At 38.7% G+C, this 18,484-nt stretch overlaps 5 protein-coding genes and 1 long non-coding RNA gene across 6 annotated transcripts in view; 2 read left to right on the top strand and 4 right to left on the bottom strand.

The window, feature by feature from the left end:
- The window catches only part of LOC104764393 (peroxisomal fatty acid beta-oxidation multifunctional protein MFP2-like), an 8,264-nt gene extending 5,198 nt beyond the window's left edge, over nt 1-3,066 (bottom strand). The window contains exons 1-13 of the mRNA XM_010487914.2: nt 2,875-3,066; nt 2,632-2,703; nt 2,474-2,539; nt 2,316-2,372; nt 2,149-2,216; nt 1,948-2,029; nt 1,704-1,759; nt 1,318-1,620; nt 1,129-1,215; nt 821-995; nt 625-746; nt 364-527; nt 10-264 (exon numbers count right to left, since the gene is read on the bottom strand). Coding sequence (XP_010486216.1) covers nt 10-264; nt 364-527; nt 625-746; nt 821-995; nt 1,129-1,215; nt 1,318-1,620; nt 1,704-1,759; nt 1,948-2,029; nt 2,149-2,216; nt 2,316-2,372; nt 2,474-2,539; nt 2,632-2,703; nt 2,875-2,977 — 1,610 coding nt within the window. The 5' untranslated portion in view covers nt 2,978-3,066. The remainder of the gene's footprint in view (nt 1-9; nt 265-363; nt 528-624; nt 747-820; nt 996-1,128; nt 1,216-1,317; nt 1,621-1,703; nt 1,760-1,947; nt 2,030-2,148; nt 2,217-2,315; nt 2,373-2,473; nt 2,540-2,631; nt 2,704-2,874) is intronic.
- LOC104764392 (lipoamide acyltransferase component of branched-chain alpha-keto acid dehydrogenase complex, mitochondrial-like) lies at nt 4,552-7,153 on the top strand. Its single transcript, XM_010487913.2, has 7 exons — nt 4,552-4,856; nt 5,068-5,214; nt 5,339-5,464; nt 5,730-6,079; nt 6,153-6,400; nt 6,492-6,808; nt 6,894-7,153. Exons 1-7 carry the CDS (start codon nt 4,707-4,709, stop codon nt 7,005-7,007), a joined length of 1,452 nt encoding a protein of 483 aa, XP_010486215.1. The 5' UTR covers nt 4,552-4,706; the 3' UTR covers nt 7,008-7,153.
- LOC104764391 lies at nt 7,296-8,494 on the bottom strand. The gene is made up of 2 exons (XM_010487912.1): nt 8,189-8,494; nt 7,296-8,023 (listed from the first exon to the last, which is right to left on the bottom strand). Exons 1-2 carry the CDS (start codon nt 8,273-8,275, stop codon nt 7,556-7,558), a joined length of 555 nt encoding a protein of 184 aa, XP_010486214.1. The 5' UTR covers nt 8,276-8,494; the 3' UTR covers nt 7,296-7,555.
- On the bottom strand, nt 9,216-11,727 carry LOC104764389 (probable pectinesterase/pectinesterase inhibitor 23). The gene is made up of 3 exons (XM_010487911.2): nt 10,578-11,727; nt 10,134-10,502; nt 9,216-10,056 (listed from the first exon to the last, which is right to left on the bottom strand). Exons 1-3 carry the CDS (start codon nt 11,212-11,214, stop codon nt 9,368-9,370), a joined length of 1,695 nt encoding a protein of 564 aa, XP_010486213.1. The 5' UTR covers nt 11,215-11,727; the 3' UTR covers nt 9,216-9,367.
- Nucleotides 11,867-16,412, bottom strand: LOC109124730 (probable acyl-CoA dehydrogenase IBR3). Its single transcript, XM_010487910.2, has 17 exons — nt 16,090-16,412; nt 15,854-15,988; nt 15,494-15,634; nt 15,258-15,389; nt 14,954-15,139; nt 14,798-14,875; nt 14,590-14,709; nt 14,386-14,484; nt 14,183-14,300; nt 13,832-14,073; nt 13,555-13,752; nt 13,327-13,469; nt 13,069-13,153; nt 12,746-12,955; nt 12,498-12,650; nt 12,316-12,420; nt 11,867-12,223 (listed from the first exon to the last, which is right to left on the bottom strand). Exons 1-17 carry the CDS (start codon nt 16,222-16,224, stop codon nt 12,029-12,031), a joined length of 2,475 nt encoding a protein of 824 aa, XP_010486212.1. The 5' UTR covers nt 16,225-16,412; the 3' UTR covers nt 11,867-12,028.
- Nucleotides 16,663-18,397, top strand: LOC104764387. The gene is made up of 3 exons (XR_763747.2): nt 16,663-17,195; nt 17,483-17,771; nt 18,095-18,397. It is a non-coding gene; the product is annotated as an uncharacterized LOC104764387 (long non-coding RNA).

Genomic DNA, 18,484 nt, shown 5'->3' with positions numbered 1-18,484 from the left:
GATATATACCTGAAGGGACCCATTGGCATCCCAAACTTGCTGACTGCACTGTCGATTAGATATGGATCTGCTCCACGCTCAACCAGGAACATAGCTGCCTGTGTGTAAGGGAAGAACATTCTATTCACTGCAAACCCTGTGCAGTTTCCCACCACGACTGGTGTTTTCTTAATCTTCTTCCCAACATCTAACAGGTCAACAATTACTTGGGCAGAGGTATGATTGGTCCGAACTATTTCAAGTAGTGGCATGACATGTGCTGGACTGCATGAGGAAGAATACACATGTGTAGAATGAGCAAAACCACTCTGGGCATAAAATTTTCCCTGAAATTCATCTAAACTCCAAAGGACATGTAGTCACCTGAAAAAATGAGCTCCAACAATTCTATCCTGAGACTTAGTCCGCTCCCCAATTTTGTTCAAGTCAATGGTAGATGTGTTGCTAGCGAGGATACAATGCTGAGGACAGTACTTTTCCAGATCAGCAAAAATTTGTTGCTTCAAAGATATGTTTTCAATAACAGCCTGTTCAAGAAACAAAAAAAGACATCATAAAAAATCAACTCACTTACATCATATAACCCAATAAAATCAACTTCAGCTTGGATTTGTTCATTATTACCTCAATGACCATGTCCACATCCCTAAAGCTCTCATAATCAAGAGAACCCTTAAGGAGAGACATGGTTTTCTCAAACTTTTCCTTAGACATGCTTCCTTTCCTTACACGACTCTGGAGATTAGCTGATCAAATTATGAAATTCGTCAGATCAAGCTATTCTAGTTCATTGAATAGCAATACAATAATCCATTCCCACCTTTAACTCTGCCAATTCCCGCCTCCAGGAACTTCTCATTCACCTCCTTGAGAATCACTGGATAGTTACTTAAGATCAATGCGGTGGCAATTCCAGACCCCATTAACCCGCCTCCAATTATGGCTACCTTCTTTATCTTCCGAGGCATCAACCCACGATCAGTAACTCCAGGAACCTGCCCATACGATAGATTGGAAGATATCAGAAAGAGGGATAGCTTTCATGCTATTAGTTAACATCTTTTAAAGAAGACAAATAGACGCATAGTGGTACCTATGTCCAAATTACATGACTGCATAAACACTAACCTTTACAGTTCCTCTCTGAGAAAAGAATACGTGGATCAAGCCTTTGGTGGTATCAAGGCTAATCACTTGAGAACCGACTTCAGCCTCCTGTACGTAACAATGTGGTGAAAACTCGTACGGGTCAATAGTCTGGGGGAGAAAAGGTCAAATAGAACATGTAACAGAGCGATTGAAAGATAGATAATATACCTTTTCTAAACCAACCCTTGGACCAGAAACAATACCCATTTCAAGAGCGTCAAGGCACATTAAGGGATGTTTCATATTCGGGGCTTGTTTGCGTGTCTGTCCTCTGGCAAACTTCAGTATCTCCCTTGCCTCTCCAAGAGGAGGTAACTTGTCAGTCTTTAAAAGACTAGTAATCCATGGTTTTCTCCTCTCAACTATGTCAAGGGCCCAACGACGAGCAGTGGTTAATAACTCGGCAGATGGAACCACAGCATCAATAAGACCCAACGAGTGACCTTCCTCAGCTCTAACTGGCTTAGATGTCTACATGTTTCAAGAAAAGAAATGTCGTTACATTTTAACTAAAGCAGACTAACACTATTATAGAAATTAAGGCACCTACATACCAAAATCATTTCAAGGGCTTTTGTGAGACCAACAAGACGCGGAAGACGCTGCGTTCCTGTGTCAATTCAAAGGACCATAATTAGGAAAAACAAAAACGAACGTGACTTGATTCATTTTATAAAAACATATGATTCACGTTCGTCTGATAAGAGGCAGATTTTATGACTCCTATCTCATAAAAACTCGTACACCGCTGAAAGGCAAACATTAAGGACTTGACAATAAAAAAATTTGAATATCTACCTCCAAACCCAGGAATAACACCGAGTTGCAGCTCGGGCAAACCTAACTGTGCACCAGGAGTTGAAATCCTTGCATGGCAAGCCTACAAATAAAATCATACAACTGCATCACCACCCATTCTCAATAAGAAAAAAGATCACCATTTTCAACATTCTCGAGATGATAATCCAGGAAGGTAGTGGATAGCATAGAAACTCGTACCATTGAAAGTTCTAACCCTCCTCCCAAGGCAAGCCCATCAATGGCAGCAACAGAAGGCTTCCTTGCAGCTAAATCAAAAAGAAATAAACCGATCCCTCAGCAAACAACATAATCAGAAACCCCACAACATCAAAATCAATTAAGTAGGTACATAGACAGATAATAACCTTCAAGCAAGTCGGTGATGATGTCGATGGATATGAATCCAACCTTTGGCTCTTTCACTGCGCAAAAAAACAGAAGCAAACATTACCTACTACATCAATACATAAAAAGCAAGTAAAAATCACCAAAGATATAGCAAACAAGAGAGTGTGTAACATACTAGTCCCCTTCTGAATTTCACTAAAACCAGATATATCAAAGCCACCAGAGAATTTCCCCTTTGCACCTGTACCATATGTATCAGATCATCTCCAAAATTTGCATAATAAAATTCACATTTTAAGCGTGGAAGAAGAGGCATGATCTCGAAAAACATACCCGTAATAACAATAGCTTTAACATCATTCCTGCTCAAAGCCTCCTCGTAGTTACTTTTGAGGTTGTATAGCACTGTAAATTAAGCAGACACACATAATCAGATCATTTAAGTTCGATCCGGAAGCTGAATTGCAATTTCGGAGATCAATCGAAACAATATAAAACAAAATTGACCTAGAAGAAATCTGATGATGAGATATCAAAATCAAATTAAAATTCAAGGAGTAAATCAGAGAGGAGTACCGTCGAAAGAGAGAGAATTGACAGGAGGATTGATGAGTGTGATGACGGCAACGCCATCGCCACCAACTTCCATCACCGTCTTCCCCTTGGTTCGTGAATCCATTCTTCTTCGGGCTTCGTTTGAGAGAGATTGCGAGTCAAAAAAATAAAAATAAGAACTCCGGAATTAAATGAAAAGAGAGAAGACGTGAGAAATCAGATTTATAAATTCGCTAAGAGATGACGTCTGTCTGATTAATAATAGTACCAGTGGCACACTCCTCAACGTAACGGTTCTTTGATAATGTTTTCGATAAGTGATTTTTTTTTTCTTTTTCCTTATTCACTTATTATAGTATAAGATTAATCACGAATTAAGAACAAGAGATACAGTATTTGTTATGTTCAAATCTGCGGATTCTTTACTAAATATGTGTGTGTGTGTGTTTCTTTTTTTGTCATAGTCCTGTGACAAACCTAACTTGGCGGATCTTAATTGTGTACCACGGACTTGTAATTAAACGACCGTGTATAGATTTTACAGCTTTAAATAAAAATTTCATTCGAAATAATATCACATCAAAACAAGCTTTTGCTTTGTTATTGTTTTGTCTAAACTTTTTTCTTTTGGATTATCTTCTTATATCTGAATGAAAGCGTTAAAAAAAGTGTTGTACTTTATTTTTTTGCTATTTTTTATTAAAATTTTCTTTTCTTTTTTTGGGATCTTTCTGATATATTCGATCATGCTAAATCTATTTATTATATAAGCTTGCGCCATCATGTGTAAGCTTCACAAACAAAAAATGTAATTAAAAGCTTTAGAGAATACTTGAAACCAGTGGCGGATTCAGGAGAGTTTTGAACCTGGAGTACATATTATTAATATATCTAAAATTTAATACATAAATATACTATATGCAGGAAGAAGGTAAAAAAAACTATAAATGATGGCATCGAACACGCCACCTGCGGTTTAAACAAACAATATTTATTACCAACTGATCCAACAGATAGTAATTGTACATGTTTACTAAATAATAGAAAATAATCAGTGTGGGGCACGTGCCCCACCTACTTATACTGTAGATCCGCCACTGCTTCAAACCATATTGTACCTTATATTAATATTTACTTCCCATGTATTGCAAAAAACAATCCATGACTAGTAGAGAGACTAGATAGAGAGGTACTGGATCAGCTTTCACACAGTTAACCATAACATTAGCAAAACTTCTCGACTTTAAGACTTGACTATAAAAATGATGGATTTGGTCGGCGAGTATAATATTTTTCCAAGGTCGAAACTCGAAGACAAGTTAAAGAAAGTAGGGTTGGCAAAACTCAAAAGAGAAAAAAAAAAAAAAAAAAAACGTGAGTTTTTCGGTTGGTTGGTAGCTCTAGCTCACTTCTTTCAGAGATCTTGGGATGAATTTTGATTAGCCTCACATTGGAATCTCTATAGTAACTTGTTTGGTCATTCTTCTTATCACTTTCTTAAAGTGATGATGATTGATATGTACATGAGGATACGCGTGTACCGTTGATCCTCTTTGAGTAATTGCTGATGTGGCACAGATAAACCAATCCGATACTTTGTGTTTTTCTTTTTCTTTTTTTCTTTTGCACTAATTTAATGCCCAATAGTAGTAGGGCAATACTGTAAATAATAGACCAGTAATTTTTAGTCTTAATCCAATTTTCAAACAGAGAAATAGAAACACCGTACGTAACATTTTATCTTTTCAAGTTCTTCTTAGAGACAATCTCTCATCAGTTCGTTCATCTGTCTTTTTCTATCTCTCCCTTCTTTTTTTTTTTTTTTACCAAAGAAAGACTAACCGTTAACAACGATGATCGCGCGACGGATCTGGCGGAGCCATCGGTTTCTCCGCCCATTCAGCTCGTCTTCTGTTTGCGCTCCGCCGTTTCGGGTTCCGGAGTTTCATTCTCAGTCGTCTTCTTCTCCGGCGTCGCGTCCATTCCTTGTTCACCCTCTCACTGTAAGTTTCTTCTTTACACCAATTTTCTTATTCTTGAGGCATGATTGTTCTTCTGGCTTCACTCTGACATTAGCTAAAGTATAAATTAATAGGGACTTAAAGTTGGAAACTTTGAGAAAAAAACTCGTTTGCTAAGAATGTTTGGAATTATTATGGTAATTTTTTGGATCAATAAAAAATCAAAAACAAGCTTTTGTTATGTTTTTCGTAGTTGATGAAATGGTGTGGAGGAAGTAGAAGCTGGTATTCGAACGAAGCCATGGCCATAGATTCGAATGCAGGGCTAATTGATGTGCCACTAGCACAAACTGGGGAAGGTATTGCTGAATGTGAGCTTCTCAAGTGGTTTGTGAAAGAGGTCTCTCTTGGTTTCTCCGCTCAATCTTTCATTCTTTTTTTTTTTTTTTTCTGTTTTTATATTGTTCTGTTTCGTTCTAAACAAGCGTTATGACGCAACCATTTTGGTGTTTTGCTTTTTGCAGGGAGATCCGATCGAAGAGTTTCAGCCACTCTGTGAAGTTCAGAGCGATAAAGCAACAATAGAGATAACTAGTCGTTTTAAGGGGAAAGTGGCTCTCATTTCACATTCTCCAGGTGACATTATTAAGGTTAGAGCTTCACAGCATGAAAAAGAAATGGATACTTGTTCTTTCTTTCTGGAATGTTTATAGGTTCGTAGAGTTGATGGCCTTAGAGACTAAGATTAATTATGTCACACTCATTCTAACTTTGAACCTAAGTGATGGTGGATTATCAGCTAAACGACTTTGACATGTTAATCTTTTATATGTTTAAAGCTTCCGAAAGAGCAGATATCAGATGTTTTACTATCATCACAAGTACTTATATGTGCAAAAAATCTATTGATGCAAGGTTGGAGAGACTCTGGTTAGGCTGGCGGTTGAAGACGCGCAGGATGCTCTTCTAGTAACCGCTGATAGTCCAGAAATTGTAATTCCGGGAGGTTCAAAGCAGAAAACAGACAATGTTGTTGGTTCTCTCTCAACGCCTGCTGTTCGTAACCTTGCAAAAGACCTTGGTATAGATATCAATGTTATAACTGGAACTGGTAAAGATGGAAGGGTTTTGAAAGAGGATGTTCTTAGATTTGGTGACCAGAAAGGATTCTTAACAGATTCAGTTTCTTCTGAGCATACTATTGTAGGAGGAGACTCGGGTTCCACTATAGCCAGTAACTTTGAAGATAAAACAGTTCCTCTAAGGTACGCCTACGATCATGCTAAATCAACTCATCCTGTGTCTATATTAACCTTTGAAGTTTTCTTTTATTCTCAGGGGATTCAACCGAGCAATGGTCAAGACAATGACTATGGCTACAAGTGTACCGCATTTTCATTTCGTTGAAGAAATAAACTGCGACGCACTTGTGGAGCTTAAGCAATTCTTCAAAGAGAACAATACAGATTCCACCATCAAACACGCTTTTCTTCCTACTTTAATCAAGTCACTGTCAATGGCTCTAGCCAAATATCCCTTAGTGAATAGTTGCTTCAACGCAGAATCTCTCGAGATCATTCTCAAAGGTATAGGAACTTCTTATTTGGCGTTTTGATTTATTGAGTTTGATATCCTTGGATTATAGATAGATAAAGATATATTATTGGTTTATTGCAGGATCACATAACATTGGAGTTGCAATGGCCACTGAACATGGCCTTGTCGTTCCTAATATAAAGAATGTTCAGTCATTATCTCTGCTAGAGATAACCAAAGAGCTGTCACGGTTACAACATTTGGCGACAAACAACAAACTTAACCCCGAGGATATAACTGGTGGAACCGTAACTCTGAGTAACATTGGAGCAATCGGTGGGAAATTCGGATCCCCTCTTCTAAACTTACCGGAAGTTGCAATCATCGCTCTTGGAAGAATCGAGAAAGTTCCAAAATTCTCAGAAGAAGGAACTGTTTATCCTGCATCAATAATGATGGTAAAGGCTTTTTGTTTTATCTTGTTCACCATTTCTCAGTTACAAGAGCTGTTTTTAATAACCAAAGTCTCTGGTTATGATTCAGGTTAACATTGCTGCGGATCATAGAGTACTAGATGGAGCAACAGTAGCTCGGTTTTGCTGCCAGTGGAAAGAGTACATAGAGAAACCAGAGTTGCTGATGCTTCAATTGAGATAAAGAAGGAAAGAGAGGTTCATGTTTATCTGTGAATCATTATGAATGACACAATTGTATGAATCTTCATCTTCCAATATGATCATGACCTGTGTGCTGTGACCTGTGAACTAAACAAAAATAATAAAAAGTCATATCCTAAATACCTCCACAGCGATCAACACACTAGCTAGCTTAATTGATAAAAAAAAGTCTTCAAGGAACAGTTTGTAAATAATGAAAATGTATCTATATCTAATAAGGAGGCGCGTTAAGGATCAACGTTCGAATCAGTGTAATAAAACAGTTCGCTTTCCAATGCTTTTAATTACTTTTTAAAAGGAGTCGTACAAGACAAAAGAATATCCACCCTTACCGGCTCCAGTCACTTTCCACCATCACGATTTGAAAATTACAAAGCATACAAACAAGTAGGCAATAAATCTATATAATCCATACATTGATTCACGTGAGAGAGATGATTTTTTAAAAAAATAGATAAAAGATGAAACTTTGCAGCTTTCACCAGTTTGTAAAACAAAAGATATTAAAAGCACAAAGTAACAACTTTTTTACGTGACCAAGTAAATGGGGGAAGAGCAGATAGAAATCCTCTGTGGCTGCTCCATGTTAAGCTCTCGTAAATTCATATATGGGATCGCCCTCGCCGGCGTTAATGTTCCCGCTATAGGTCCTGACGAATGTCTGTTTGTCGTCGTCGTCGTACGGTACGGTGTGCTCGACCCGCTCAGACTCTCCGTTGCGTAAATCGGACCAGACATCGACCCGGTTACGCTGCGAAAATTCCTAGCTCTACTACTACTACTACGGTCTTCGTTCAAGGTGGAGATTGGCGATTTCCGCCATTTGAAGAAAGGGAGAGCTTTTTTCCACCAGCATCGTTTCTTCCTCTTGTTGATGTGCATTGTGGATCGGGTCGGGTCATCTTTCGAAATGGGTTTTTGGATCTTGAATTGAAGACCGTTTATGGAAGACTTTGCCGACGTTTCTCTCTTATGCTTCCTCGCTTCTTCCATAACCTTTTCAACCAAAACCATTTAAAAAAAAAACAGAATCTTTAACAGAGCAAATGTATTCAGAAACAGAGTCGAACGCTAATGAAAAGTAAAAAAAAAAAAGCTTTCGATTTGATTTTATTAGTTCAGAAACGAAACAAAACCCATAGTAAAAAGGTAAAAATATACCTGAAAGTAGTGGAGTTGAGGATCGAAACCATAGTCGCTGAAATGTTGAGAATCGGGGATGGGGAATATTGGGGAAATGTTTGACATTTTTTCTCTTCCTAACTAAAACGTTGGAGTGCTTCGAAGCTTTGAGGGTGCTCTTTAATTAATGGCGGAGATATGGATGAAAGAGTTTGTGAAGAAGGGATGGATAGAAAGAGATGGCCGTTGGGAGAGAGTGTGGGGTTCACTCAAATTCAATGCAACGAGAGAGTCGTCTATTGTGTCATTTTCCAAACAAGCCTTTACTTTCTTCTTCTTTCCTTTGTAGTATTTTTCTAATTTTACTTTTAGTTCATAAAAGGCCATACATGTTATTAAATCTTCTCTTTTTCATTTCCTTTTTAAGTTAGTACAATATCATTATTTTTCCTTTCATTTCATTGTCAATTTCTTTTTTTTTCTATCCTTTGATTTTTTTAAACGATGATTTACATTTCATTTTCATAGTAAAAGAAAAGTCAATTATATCATTTTCTAGTACCAAACTAAAATTTAAAAAATTCAATACTAATTTAATACTACTAAGTACTGATCACAATGCTTAAAAAAATAAGTACTCCATATATTTTTCTCCATATGATAATAACTTAATAAGCAGAAAAAGACGCGTAAGTAAAACTTACTGCATCGTACGCTACAAAGTCGTGGTTCCTTTTTAACTTCCCGAAGCGAGGAATGTTATTTGTTTTCACCGTTCAAAGCCACAATATTGGATCTCGAACGACGATACATGATACATGTGCATAAGCATGAAGGATCACGCGAATCTCCAAAATAACGCACGCATGCAGCTCACTCAACGTTTTAATTTTGAAAATCACTGCAACTCGTCCTAGCTAAGCTAATTAGTATATTTAAGATGTCTTAAACATATCGAGGTTGAGATGCTAAACTCACGATGAGACGAGGCAATAAGATAGCGAAAATTAATCATTCTTCAAACAGTATACTTATATTTATAATACAATTAAATTTGAATTTGAAAAAAGAATTGAACCACTTGTGTAATGGCAAGTGTCACTAGAGAGTCTCTTAAGAGTATAAATCTCTCAAATGAGAAACCCATTTAACAAAAAATTTAGAGACCTATTTGAGAGATTCTTGGTGGAGTTGATCTTCTTTACACATTGGAATCTCCTACATGTTGGGGGTATAGGGAACTTGTGTTGGTGGGATCCAAGTATTGCCACCTAAGAATCTGTCGCCGGTGTATAAAAGAGCATCTTGGGGAGTTAGTTTCCTAATCCCGGGCCATTTAACTCTTTGGGCCTGATTGGATCCAGGCCCAGTATTCAAATGCTCGGCGTAGTATAGCGTCTTGAGCGCAAAATCACCACTCCAAGCAAGCCATCCCGCCGGGTCGATGACGTCGTCGATCATCGTCTTCATGACGATCGTCCTCGAGAACTGCTTCCACGGCCTTCCTAGGTAAGACTTGCTCACCGATTTCACCGGAATATACGCCGGATCCCCAGTTATGTGGCAGTTATGGAGCACCAACCCGGTCGATTCACGGACGTCGGTTCGTCCCTGAGCGGTGACCATACACGATTGACCTAACTTAGGTTTTCGTACTACGATTTTACAGTTCTGGAGGATGCATTTGGCGTCTCCGAAGATGAAATCGACGGTTCCGGAGACTGTGCAGTCACGGAAGAAGTGCCTGTGAGAGTGAACGTATAAGGTGTCTTGGTGCCCGTCGAATTGACAGCTGTGGAACACGGCGTAATCAGCCGACACTCTTAACGCCACCGCTTGTCCTCCTTCTGGTCCAGCTGTGTTCTCTACTCCGATGTTCTTCATTGTGAAGTGGTCGCCTTCGATTGCTGCGAAATTTTGGTAAATCCTAATTAGAATTTAGAATCCCTATTTTGAGAGACAGTGGTGGAGAATTGAGACTTACTGAGTGGTGCTGTTAGGAAGGTCTTGACCTTTCCGATACCGTAATTGAGATTACCGGTGATAACCGTCTTGGTTTGTCCATCGCCGATGAAAGTGACGTATGGCATTTTCCTGGTGACCATAATTTTCTCCTTGTAGATGCCTTGTTTGATGTGGATGACGAATGGCACTGTGTTTCCTTTAGGCACAGCATTTAGAGCATCTGCTATAGTCTTGAACTGTCCACTTCCGTCTTGAGCCACCACGGCATTAGCCTTCACTGGTCCTGGTGCTGCCATGAGCCGTCGTGCCTCTCGTCCAACCCATGTTGGGATACCATCTTCTGTTGTCAGAAGCTTTCTCGCGTAGTTTGCAAAACCTCCGGTTGAACCTGTTATCAAGAATCACATTAGTTGATTATGATTGATATTGTTGTGATATCTTTTGTGAATTGATTGAAAGGTACCTGTGGCGTTGGAGTTCGGGAGAAGGGTGGACATGCTAGTAACCATGGCAAGGCTATTGCTACTAAGCTCTTTTGTTGTTTTGAAGATGTGTCGCATTTCTTGCATAAGATCGGACTTAATTTCCTCAAAGGAGTCCATACATGTTTGCTGGAATGCGATGGAGCCACTTAGCCAAACCCGTAGATCCTCAACAAAGGCATCAATCTTATCAACCGAGAATCCATGATCCATACACTTCTTCAAGTCCTCGATAGCATCAACCATCACCTTCTCACACAGCTCGAAAGCACCCTTTGCTTCTGGGTCTTTGCTAGCCTTTGCTTTAACGTCTTCTGAGGCTTTTTTAAGGCCTTCGTTGATGGACTTGATAGTGACGTCGAAGCCGAGTTTTATGAGGTCGATAGGCTCAGTGGATTTGGGAGAAGCGCTCATTAAGCTGTTAACACAAGTTTCTTTAAAGTCAGTTGGTTCACATACTGCTTGAACTGCTTTGGTGGTTTTCTTGATCTGATTTTCATCGGCTTTTGGTGAGTGCTTAGACGTTACAACGGCTACTGAGACAACCATGATGACTAACAAACCGGAAACACTACCGGCGATAATGCATTTCTTTTTCTTATCACCATCAAAACCCATTTTTTCTGTTTCCTGTAATTATACGTCCAAAAAGGAATTTGCTGTAGTTTTCAAGTTTTTTTTTTCTTACTTTTCTAATATGTTTTTTCTAGACGTGTTAAAAATGGAGCAGATGGGGCCTGTCTCTGTGGCTATATAAGGCCCTTCTAGCTCTGAGTTTTTTTGTGTGTTTTTAGGGGGAAGGGGAGGTTTTAGTGTTTGGAATATGCTTAGAACAAATGGATTGAAAGATCGATGGGGGATAATATAGAGAAGAGTTGTAATGCTATTCCTGGGGTCCCAGGAAAAGACATGAGGCTATGTTACATTTTCTGTCTTTAGTAATATTGTCTTGTCTAAAAATTAAAATTTCCCGCTTTTATGATAGCCTATGAATAGTATGGTCTTGGAGTCATGAATTTGTTGGCTGAAGTGATATATGTTAAAGATAAATCTTGAAGATTTTTTAGAAAATCTGTGATTCGATTGATTTCTTACTAATTGGAGAATTGACTTAGAGGTCAAAAGTACAAGTAACAGTAACGACGCATGAGAAGAATCTCATAAGGGTTAAGTACTTAAGTTCCTTTTGCTGTGGAATGTCACAATGCAAATCATCATTTTAAGTATAAACAATATGTTCCTATCAAAAAAAAAAAAAGTATAAACAATATGAAACAGATGAGAAGATCTTCTATAAACTTATTCAGATTTAATAAAAAGGCCTAATAACTCACACAAAGCTTATTCAGCTTAAGCTTTATTATATGATGTACGCAAAATAAGACTCATCTGATTCTTATTCTGAAAACCAATTCGCAGATCTGTAAAAACTTTAAAGCTTTGAAGCTCTCTGTAGTTCTAACTTGCCAATGGTCCCAAGATGAACCTCATCAGGTCCATCAGCAATCCTCAGTGTTCTAGCAGTAGCCCACAGATGTGCTAAAACTGTATCCGAGGATACTCCAGCTGCTCCATGAACTTGTATTGCCGTGTCCAATACCTTCAATGCCATGTTTGGAGCTGCAACCTGAGTACCAAAATGATTTTGCTTCTTAACGATCTACTTTGGTCGATTTCTGACAGAAACAAAAAAATTGCAAAGATTATTACGGTTTTTACCTTGGCCATTGCGAGAATTCCTCTAGCTTTTTTGTTTCCAAACTTATCGAGATGATCAGCAGCTTCAAGAACCAACAATCGAGTTCCTTCCAGCTCTACCCTCAACTGTATCATACAACCACTCATATAAGAAGAACTCATAAGGAAGCATTTGGGTGATTAAAATACACAGTGTCGTTTACCTTTGCAAGATCAGAGACAAAAGAACCATGCTGTGCAATGAACTTCCCAAAAGTTTTCCTACTAAGAGCTCTCTGGGCCATTAGCTCCATCCCACGCTCTGCTGCACCTATCAGTCTCATGCAATGGTGCAATCTTCCAGGGCCTAACCTACCCTGATATAACAAACAAAGCAAGCGAACCGATAAATACAATCAATACTCTCTCTGATACTGTAAGCACTGAATCTGTGTATCAATTGTAGTATTACCTGAGCAATCTCGAATCCACGGCCTTCTCCCAGGAGAATGTTCTTTGCCGGGACAACCACATTTTCAAAAGAAATCTCAGCATGTCCGTGAGGCGCGTCATCAAAACCAAACACTGTGAGAGGCCTCTTCACACGTATACCTGGAGTTCGCATGTCCACTAATATCATAGACTGCTGCTTATGTTTTGGGGCGTTGAAATCAGTTTTGCCCTGTACATCACAGATATAATCTCTTTGACTAACTAGCAGATGGAACAAATATATAAATAGATAGATGGATACATAAATTTTAGAGAGACAAGGAACAAGGAAAGAAAACTTACCATGAGAATAAGGACTCTGCACCTGGGATCCATGGCTCCACTTGTCCACCATTTTGTGCCATTAATGACGTATGAATCACCTTGTCTGTATCAACAACAGAAATAGCTATGAGGACTAATGTGGATTCAGCCTCAGTTTTTAGAAATCACCGGTAGAGAAATTGAAGATGACATAGTATTCATACTCTTTCGTTTTTTTAGTGAAAATTCGAATGAAAGTAGATTCCAACATGAAGAGAATTGAAGAAATTCCCCTACCTTCGAATAGAGCACTCAATATTGGTTGCATCAGAAGATGCAACTTGTGGCTCAGTCATAGCAAATCCAGAACGAATTTTTCCCTCAAGTAACGGAATAAGCCATTCAGAAATTTGTTCTTTGTTTCCATACCGCAGTATCACCTACAAGATAGTACAGATTATATAGATACAAGTAACAAGCAATGAGACAACACCTGGACCCGTAAACAAAATTAGTCTTTTATACCTCCATGTTTCCAGTATCTGGTGCACCACAGTTAAACACCTGTGGAGCCCAAACAGAACGACCCATGATCTCACAAAGGTAACCATACTCCAGGTTCGTGAGGCCCTCACCAAACAATTGATCAAAAGACCTGCCCGAGAGATTATGTTTATTCTCGGTAGCTGCCAGTTCTCTTCTAGCTCTAGCAGCACTATCTACCTGCAAGAACCAAGAATCCATGAGTACAGTCTCACTCAGAATAAAAGCAATAAAAGATAAGTAGAGAAAAGATGCATACAGGAACAAATAAGTTCCATAGGCCTTCTCTCTTTGCCATTTCCTTTAGCTTTTCCTCCTCGGGGTGAATGGTCCATCTCTTATCTGATTGGGCAAGTTTGGAGAACTCGTTTTCCATTGGGTAAATGTGAGTTTCCATAAACTTGATCAACTTATGCCTTAACTCCAATACTTTTCTGTTAGGGATGAATCTCCCACTTCCATCTACAAGGCTTTCATATGACGGGGACATGTCTCTTTGAACTGCATCACAAACGAGGAAAGTAGAGTGGCGATCAAATTACAGTTTATCCTATATAAGAAATGTAAACAGTTATCCTTAACAAACTTGAATTTCGAAGAGGTCAATCACCAGATGGAGGGTGTTCTGGAAGAACATTGTCACGTGCAATATAACCCAAGGCAGACTCTATAAGCTCATTAGCTTGAGTTCCTGTATTTCGAGCTCGTTCACCGGCAGAAGCATTCCCCTGCATGATCAGCACAATGTCAATGGCTCTACAACTGCATAGCACAAAATCTTAGAATAGAAAAATATTCCCAGGCTATTAATACCATTAACCATCTGTTGTACACCCCCGTGTAAATTGAAGCAGCCCGAAACATAGAGAACGCTACGTAGAACTTCCAGTTTGCAGCAGGCCATGGTTTTCCCTAAAGTTCATTTGCCAATATATCACAACAATCAAAATTTGTAAAATATTGGCAATTTATAAGGAACACCGACTTGTTACCTTTTCAAGGCTACACAGGACTTACCGATGCAGAACAGTACTCTAAGAGAAATTCTGGCAGTGAAAGCATTCCTTCCGGTAGTCCAGCAGTTTCAAGACCTTCACTAACGTGCTCGTTATCAAGCTGAACATTCACAATGTAATGCTGCCAACACCATGAACTGTATATCAGAGCAGGACGCAAAGAAAACTGCTTTGTGAGGACAATATAACAAACAAGAATAGCTTATTACCATACAGCTGTATGCAACATCACACATTTGGTTCCCAAGCGTGGACAATTCCCAGTCAATTATTCCAATAACTCGATCCTGCAGCTTAAGGAATTTTCAGCAGAGTCTCCGAGACTAACCAAAGAACAGAAAAAAGGAGCTTGAAAGTATTCAGACCTCAGAAGGATGAAACACGAGATTGTCAATGCGGAAGTCTCCGTGAACAAGGCCTGATGTTGCACCTGTTGAATCTTCCGCGGGGATGCTTTTGCGTAACCAATCAACAAGCTCAAACATCTTTGTATTCCTTTCTGGTTTACCTTCACTTGTTGAAGCCAAATATTGTTTGAACCACCTATCTATCTGAAAGAGAGATATCCAAAAGAAAAACTTAAGCAAGAGCATATAAAGCATTAAGAGAAAAACAAACTAGTGAGTAATGATGACGAAATTCACCAGCCCCAGATTAAAAAGAACAAACCTGTCTTTTGCAGTAATTGCCTCGCCGACCATAGTTCTCAAGACCAATGGCATCCACATCAGCAGAGTGAAGAGATGCTAAGGCTTTGGCAGTTGCACGATAGAGCGCACTTCTCCTTTCAGGTGCTACATTCTAAGTCAAAATCAATGACACACAACTAACGTCTTCATATCACGATGACTCACATCTCAAGCTAGAAAATCAAACAGCCGCATTCACATAACAAAATATCTTACCGGCAACTTGGGGTCTATGAAGATACGTCCTTCCATAAACTCCATAATGTAAAAGGCAGTCCCAATCACAGTAGGGTCAGTGCATAAGCAGAAGACTTTAGGGACAGGAACCTGTGTATGTTCACCTAAAGCCCGAAGCACCTACAAATCCCACCATCAAAAGTAAGTATTAAGCGAAAAAGCATCTACCTTTATTCCTGCATACCGTAATCTACAAATTATAAGCAGCATCACGAGCAGTTACAATGATTCAGAAACAGTTTAAAAACGGTACTACAAAAAGAAAAAATTCCCATCTTCTTCAAAAAATCGAGTAGATTGACATGATTGGGGGAATTTATAGAGTTGAAGAATTGAAACCTGAAACTCCCTTTCAACAGCATGAGCAGATTGAAGGAGCTTCCCAGGAGGCTTCTTCCTCAAAACGTATCGTTTCAAGGAACTCTCTGAGCCAACCTCAATCAGAAACGTCGGATTCGACTGCCCATGTCCGAACTGTTCACAAAAAAAAAAAGACAAAAATTCAGATAAAGTTTGTTTCTTTCTTACCGGAGAAACCCACAAAAGATCGACGGCGATTTGGACAGTTTTTTTACCTGTGAGACTTTGAATTGGAATGGGTTGGTCGGAAAACCGGAGACGTTGTCGGCGGCGAAACGAAACAAAGCATCGTGATCGAACAGATGAGCTGATTGGACACGTGTCACAAGATCGCCCGTACTGCTTCCCATGTTTCCTTCTTCACTCCTCTATCCTCAGAGTTGTGCAACAATACCCAAATCCAAGAGATTATGATTATTCATGCACAAGAAGAATTAGCTCTCTCTCTCTCTCTCTCTCTCTCTCTCTCTCTCTCTCGCTAACACAAAACAATTCCATTTACGGAAAGTCTCATCCTTTGGATAATTTTTTTTAAAAATTTTTACCTATTTAATATTATTTATCTACTTTTTCTGATTTTAGGAGATATCTAAGACTAATGGGTACTCTCTCTCTAAGTTACTCTTGGATTTTGGGCCCCAAAAACTCAATAAAAAATCATTTATTCGTCCATTAACGAAAGAATTGATTCTCCGGGAAGGAATTGCGTAACCCATTAAGCAACGCTACGTGGCATGTTTTGGTACGTTAATACATAAATATAAAAGATTTTTTTTTTTATTATTATTTTCTTCCTTCTTTCTTTCCCGATATTCTCTCTCTGCTCTCTCGATCTAAAAAGGCGAATCGATGGTCTAAAAAAATCAATCGATTCGACTGGAGGATTGATGGCCACCGGAGGATAAGATTCTCATCAAAACCGAACCAAAGCCCTCGTCTTCGTCTTCACCGCAGCAACCCACGACGGAGACGAAACAAGTCGACGGAGATGATTCCGACGGATTCGAGACTGCCAGCGAACGTGAAATCAGCTATGAAGATGGTACTAAAAACGACGCCGTCACTAGTCAGGAGGAGAAACCACAGCACTAGGAGATGAAGAAAGAATATGTTGAATCGATTAATTTTTATATCTCTCTCTCTCTCTCTCTTTTATCTCTTCGCGACATCTCTCTCTTTTATCTCTTGATGGAAATCCATAGAAATCAATCGATCACCTTGATCGATTAATTTTTCCAGCTTAAGATTAGAGGGTTTGTTCCTACTTGTGAAATATTCTCTAGGATTTGTTGATCTCTTTCAATTGCATCTCTAGTTGTAGGTCTAGTTCTTTGGATATTTTTCCCTTTTCCCCTGTCAAGAAACATTCGTTGAGTTGGTTTTCNGGTTTTTTTTTGAAGCGAATCCTATGATGCTATGATCGATCTATATATTTGCTGAGGCACTTCGTTCTTGCTTCTTAATTTTCAACTTTGGGTTTTCTAAATTGCATCAAATTAACTTGTCGTTTGTTTTGTTTTGTTGATTTAGATTTTGTGGAGGAGGATGCACTACGATTGATCTGTGATGGCTTTGATTGATCCTTGTCAAGCGGGTCTGAAGATGCAGGTCTAGTTCTTTGGATATTTTTCCCTTTTCCCCTGTCAAGAAACATTCGTTGAGTTGGTTTTCTAGACAGCTAATAGGTTGTTATTGATTGATCATTCATTAATTTCTTGATTTTGCAGGAGCAGGGAGATTCAGATCACCAGGATCAGGAGTAGGATTAGTTGCTCCTTCTCCTCAGTAGCAATCAAGCACAAGCTCAAGCTTAAGCTCAACATCTCAAGACATCGAACAGAGTGTTAAGCTCAACATCTTGTTTTTGACTAGGCTCCTCATACAACTACTGACCAAGGTAATTTTACAGTTTCTTCTACAAATCGTTTCTAACTTTGATAAATATAGTAGACATAGACTGCCGATCTCTTTTTATAACTGAATATGGTTTTGGTGTAGATGTTTTTTTCTCCTCCATTGTTGATGACTCTGTTACGTTTGTATTGTATAGGATTCTCTTGCTCTTTCTCATATCTTTAGTTTATAGTACTTGTTTTGTGGTCTGTAATTGGTTGCATCTCCTGTTTTATACCTGATGGTTTTTATTCTGCCAGAGCTTGTGGAACATTCTACCAGGTTCCTTTTTTTCATGGTTCTTATTAATATGTTGGTGTGATACAGAACATACAACAAGCTATTTTGGATTCAGTGGAATCCCATGAAGAAAAAAAACATCAACGGTCTTGTATAAGAGTTGCAGATTCTGTGTTATGGCATGCTGCTTCAAGTACTCTTTGTAAATTTAAAATTCAATGTTACAACAATGTTTAAGTGAATCATTGTTAATCTTTTCATATCCACAATTGTGAATCATTTTGAATCATTGAAACATTGTTTAAGGATGAGTGTGGACAACTTCTTGAAACATTGTTTAAGTGAGCTTTTTTTGTTCTGCAATATAGGTTCCTTGTAGATATTTCACCATTTTGAGTTTTCTTCTATATCAATTGAATTTTTATTGTAGATGTTCCTTTTAAATGTTTTCTCATTTTAGATTAGAAAATTACACAA

The sequence above is a fragment of the Camelina sativa genome, chromosome 19 (assembly GCF_000633955.1).
Source record: "Camelina sativa cultivar DH55 chromosome 19, Cs, whole genome shotgun sequence".
NCBI lineage: Eukaryota > Viridiplantae > Streptophyta > Magnoliopsida > Brassicales > Brassicaceae > Camelina > Camelina sativa.
The sequence above is the reverse complement of the archived record's forward strand: the minus strand, read 5'-3'. Positions and strand labels throughout refer to the sequence as shown.

Coding starts and splice junctions, on each gene's coding strand:
- LOC104764392 (XM_010487913.2), top strand. CDS start 4,707: ATGATCGCGCGACGGATCTGGCGGAGCCATCGGTTTCTCCGCCCATTC. Junction 6,080..6,152: donor GATAAAACAGTTCCTCTAAG/GTACGCCTACGA, acceptor TTTTATTCTCAG/GGGATTCAACCGAGCAATGG. Junction 6,809..6,893: donor ATCCTGCATCAATAATGATG/GTAAAGGCTTTT, acceptor GTTATGATTCAG/GTTAACATTGCTGCGGATCA.
- LOC104764391 (XM_010487912.1), bottom strand. CDS start 8,275: ATGTCAAACATTTCCCCAATATTCCCCATCCCCGATTCTCAACATTTC. Junction 8,024..8,188: donor CTCAACTCCACTACTTTCAG/GTATATTTTTAC, acceptor TTGGTTGAAAAG/GTTATGGAAGAAGCGAGGAA.
- LOC104764389 (XM_010487911.2), bottom strand. CDS start 11,214: ATGGGTTTTGATGGTGATAAGAAAAAGAAATGCATTATCGCCGGTAGT. Junction 10,503..10,577: donor CCCGAACTCCAACGCCACAG/GTACCTTTCAAT, acceptor TCTTGATAACAG/GTTCAACCGGAGGTTTTGCA. Junction 10,057..10,133: donor CTTCCTAACAGCACCACTCA/GTAAGTCTCAAT, acceptor AAAATTTCGCAG/CAATCGAAGGCGACCACTTC.
- LOC109124730 (XM_010487910.2), bottom strand. CDS start 16,224: ATGGGAAGCAGTACGGGCGATCTTGTGACACGTGTCCAATCAGCTCAT. Junction 13,470..13,554: donor CAGATACTGGAAACATGGAG/GTATAAAAGACT, acceptor ACTATCTTGTAG/GTGATACTGCGGTATGGAAA. Junction 12,421..12,497: donor TTGTCTCTGATCTTGCAAAG/GTAAACGACACT, acceptor TGTATGATACAG/TTGAGGGTAGAGCTGGAAGG.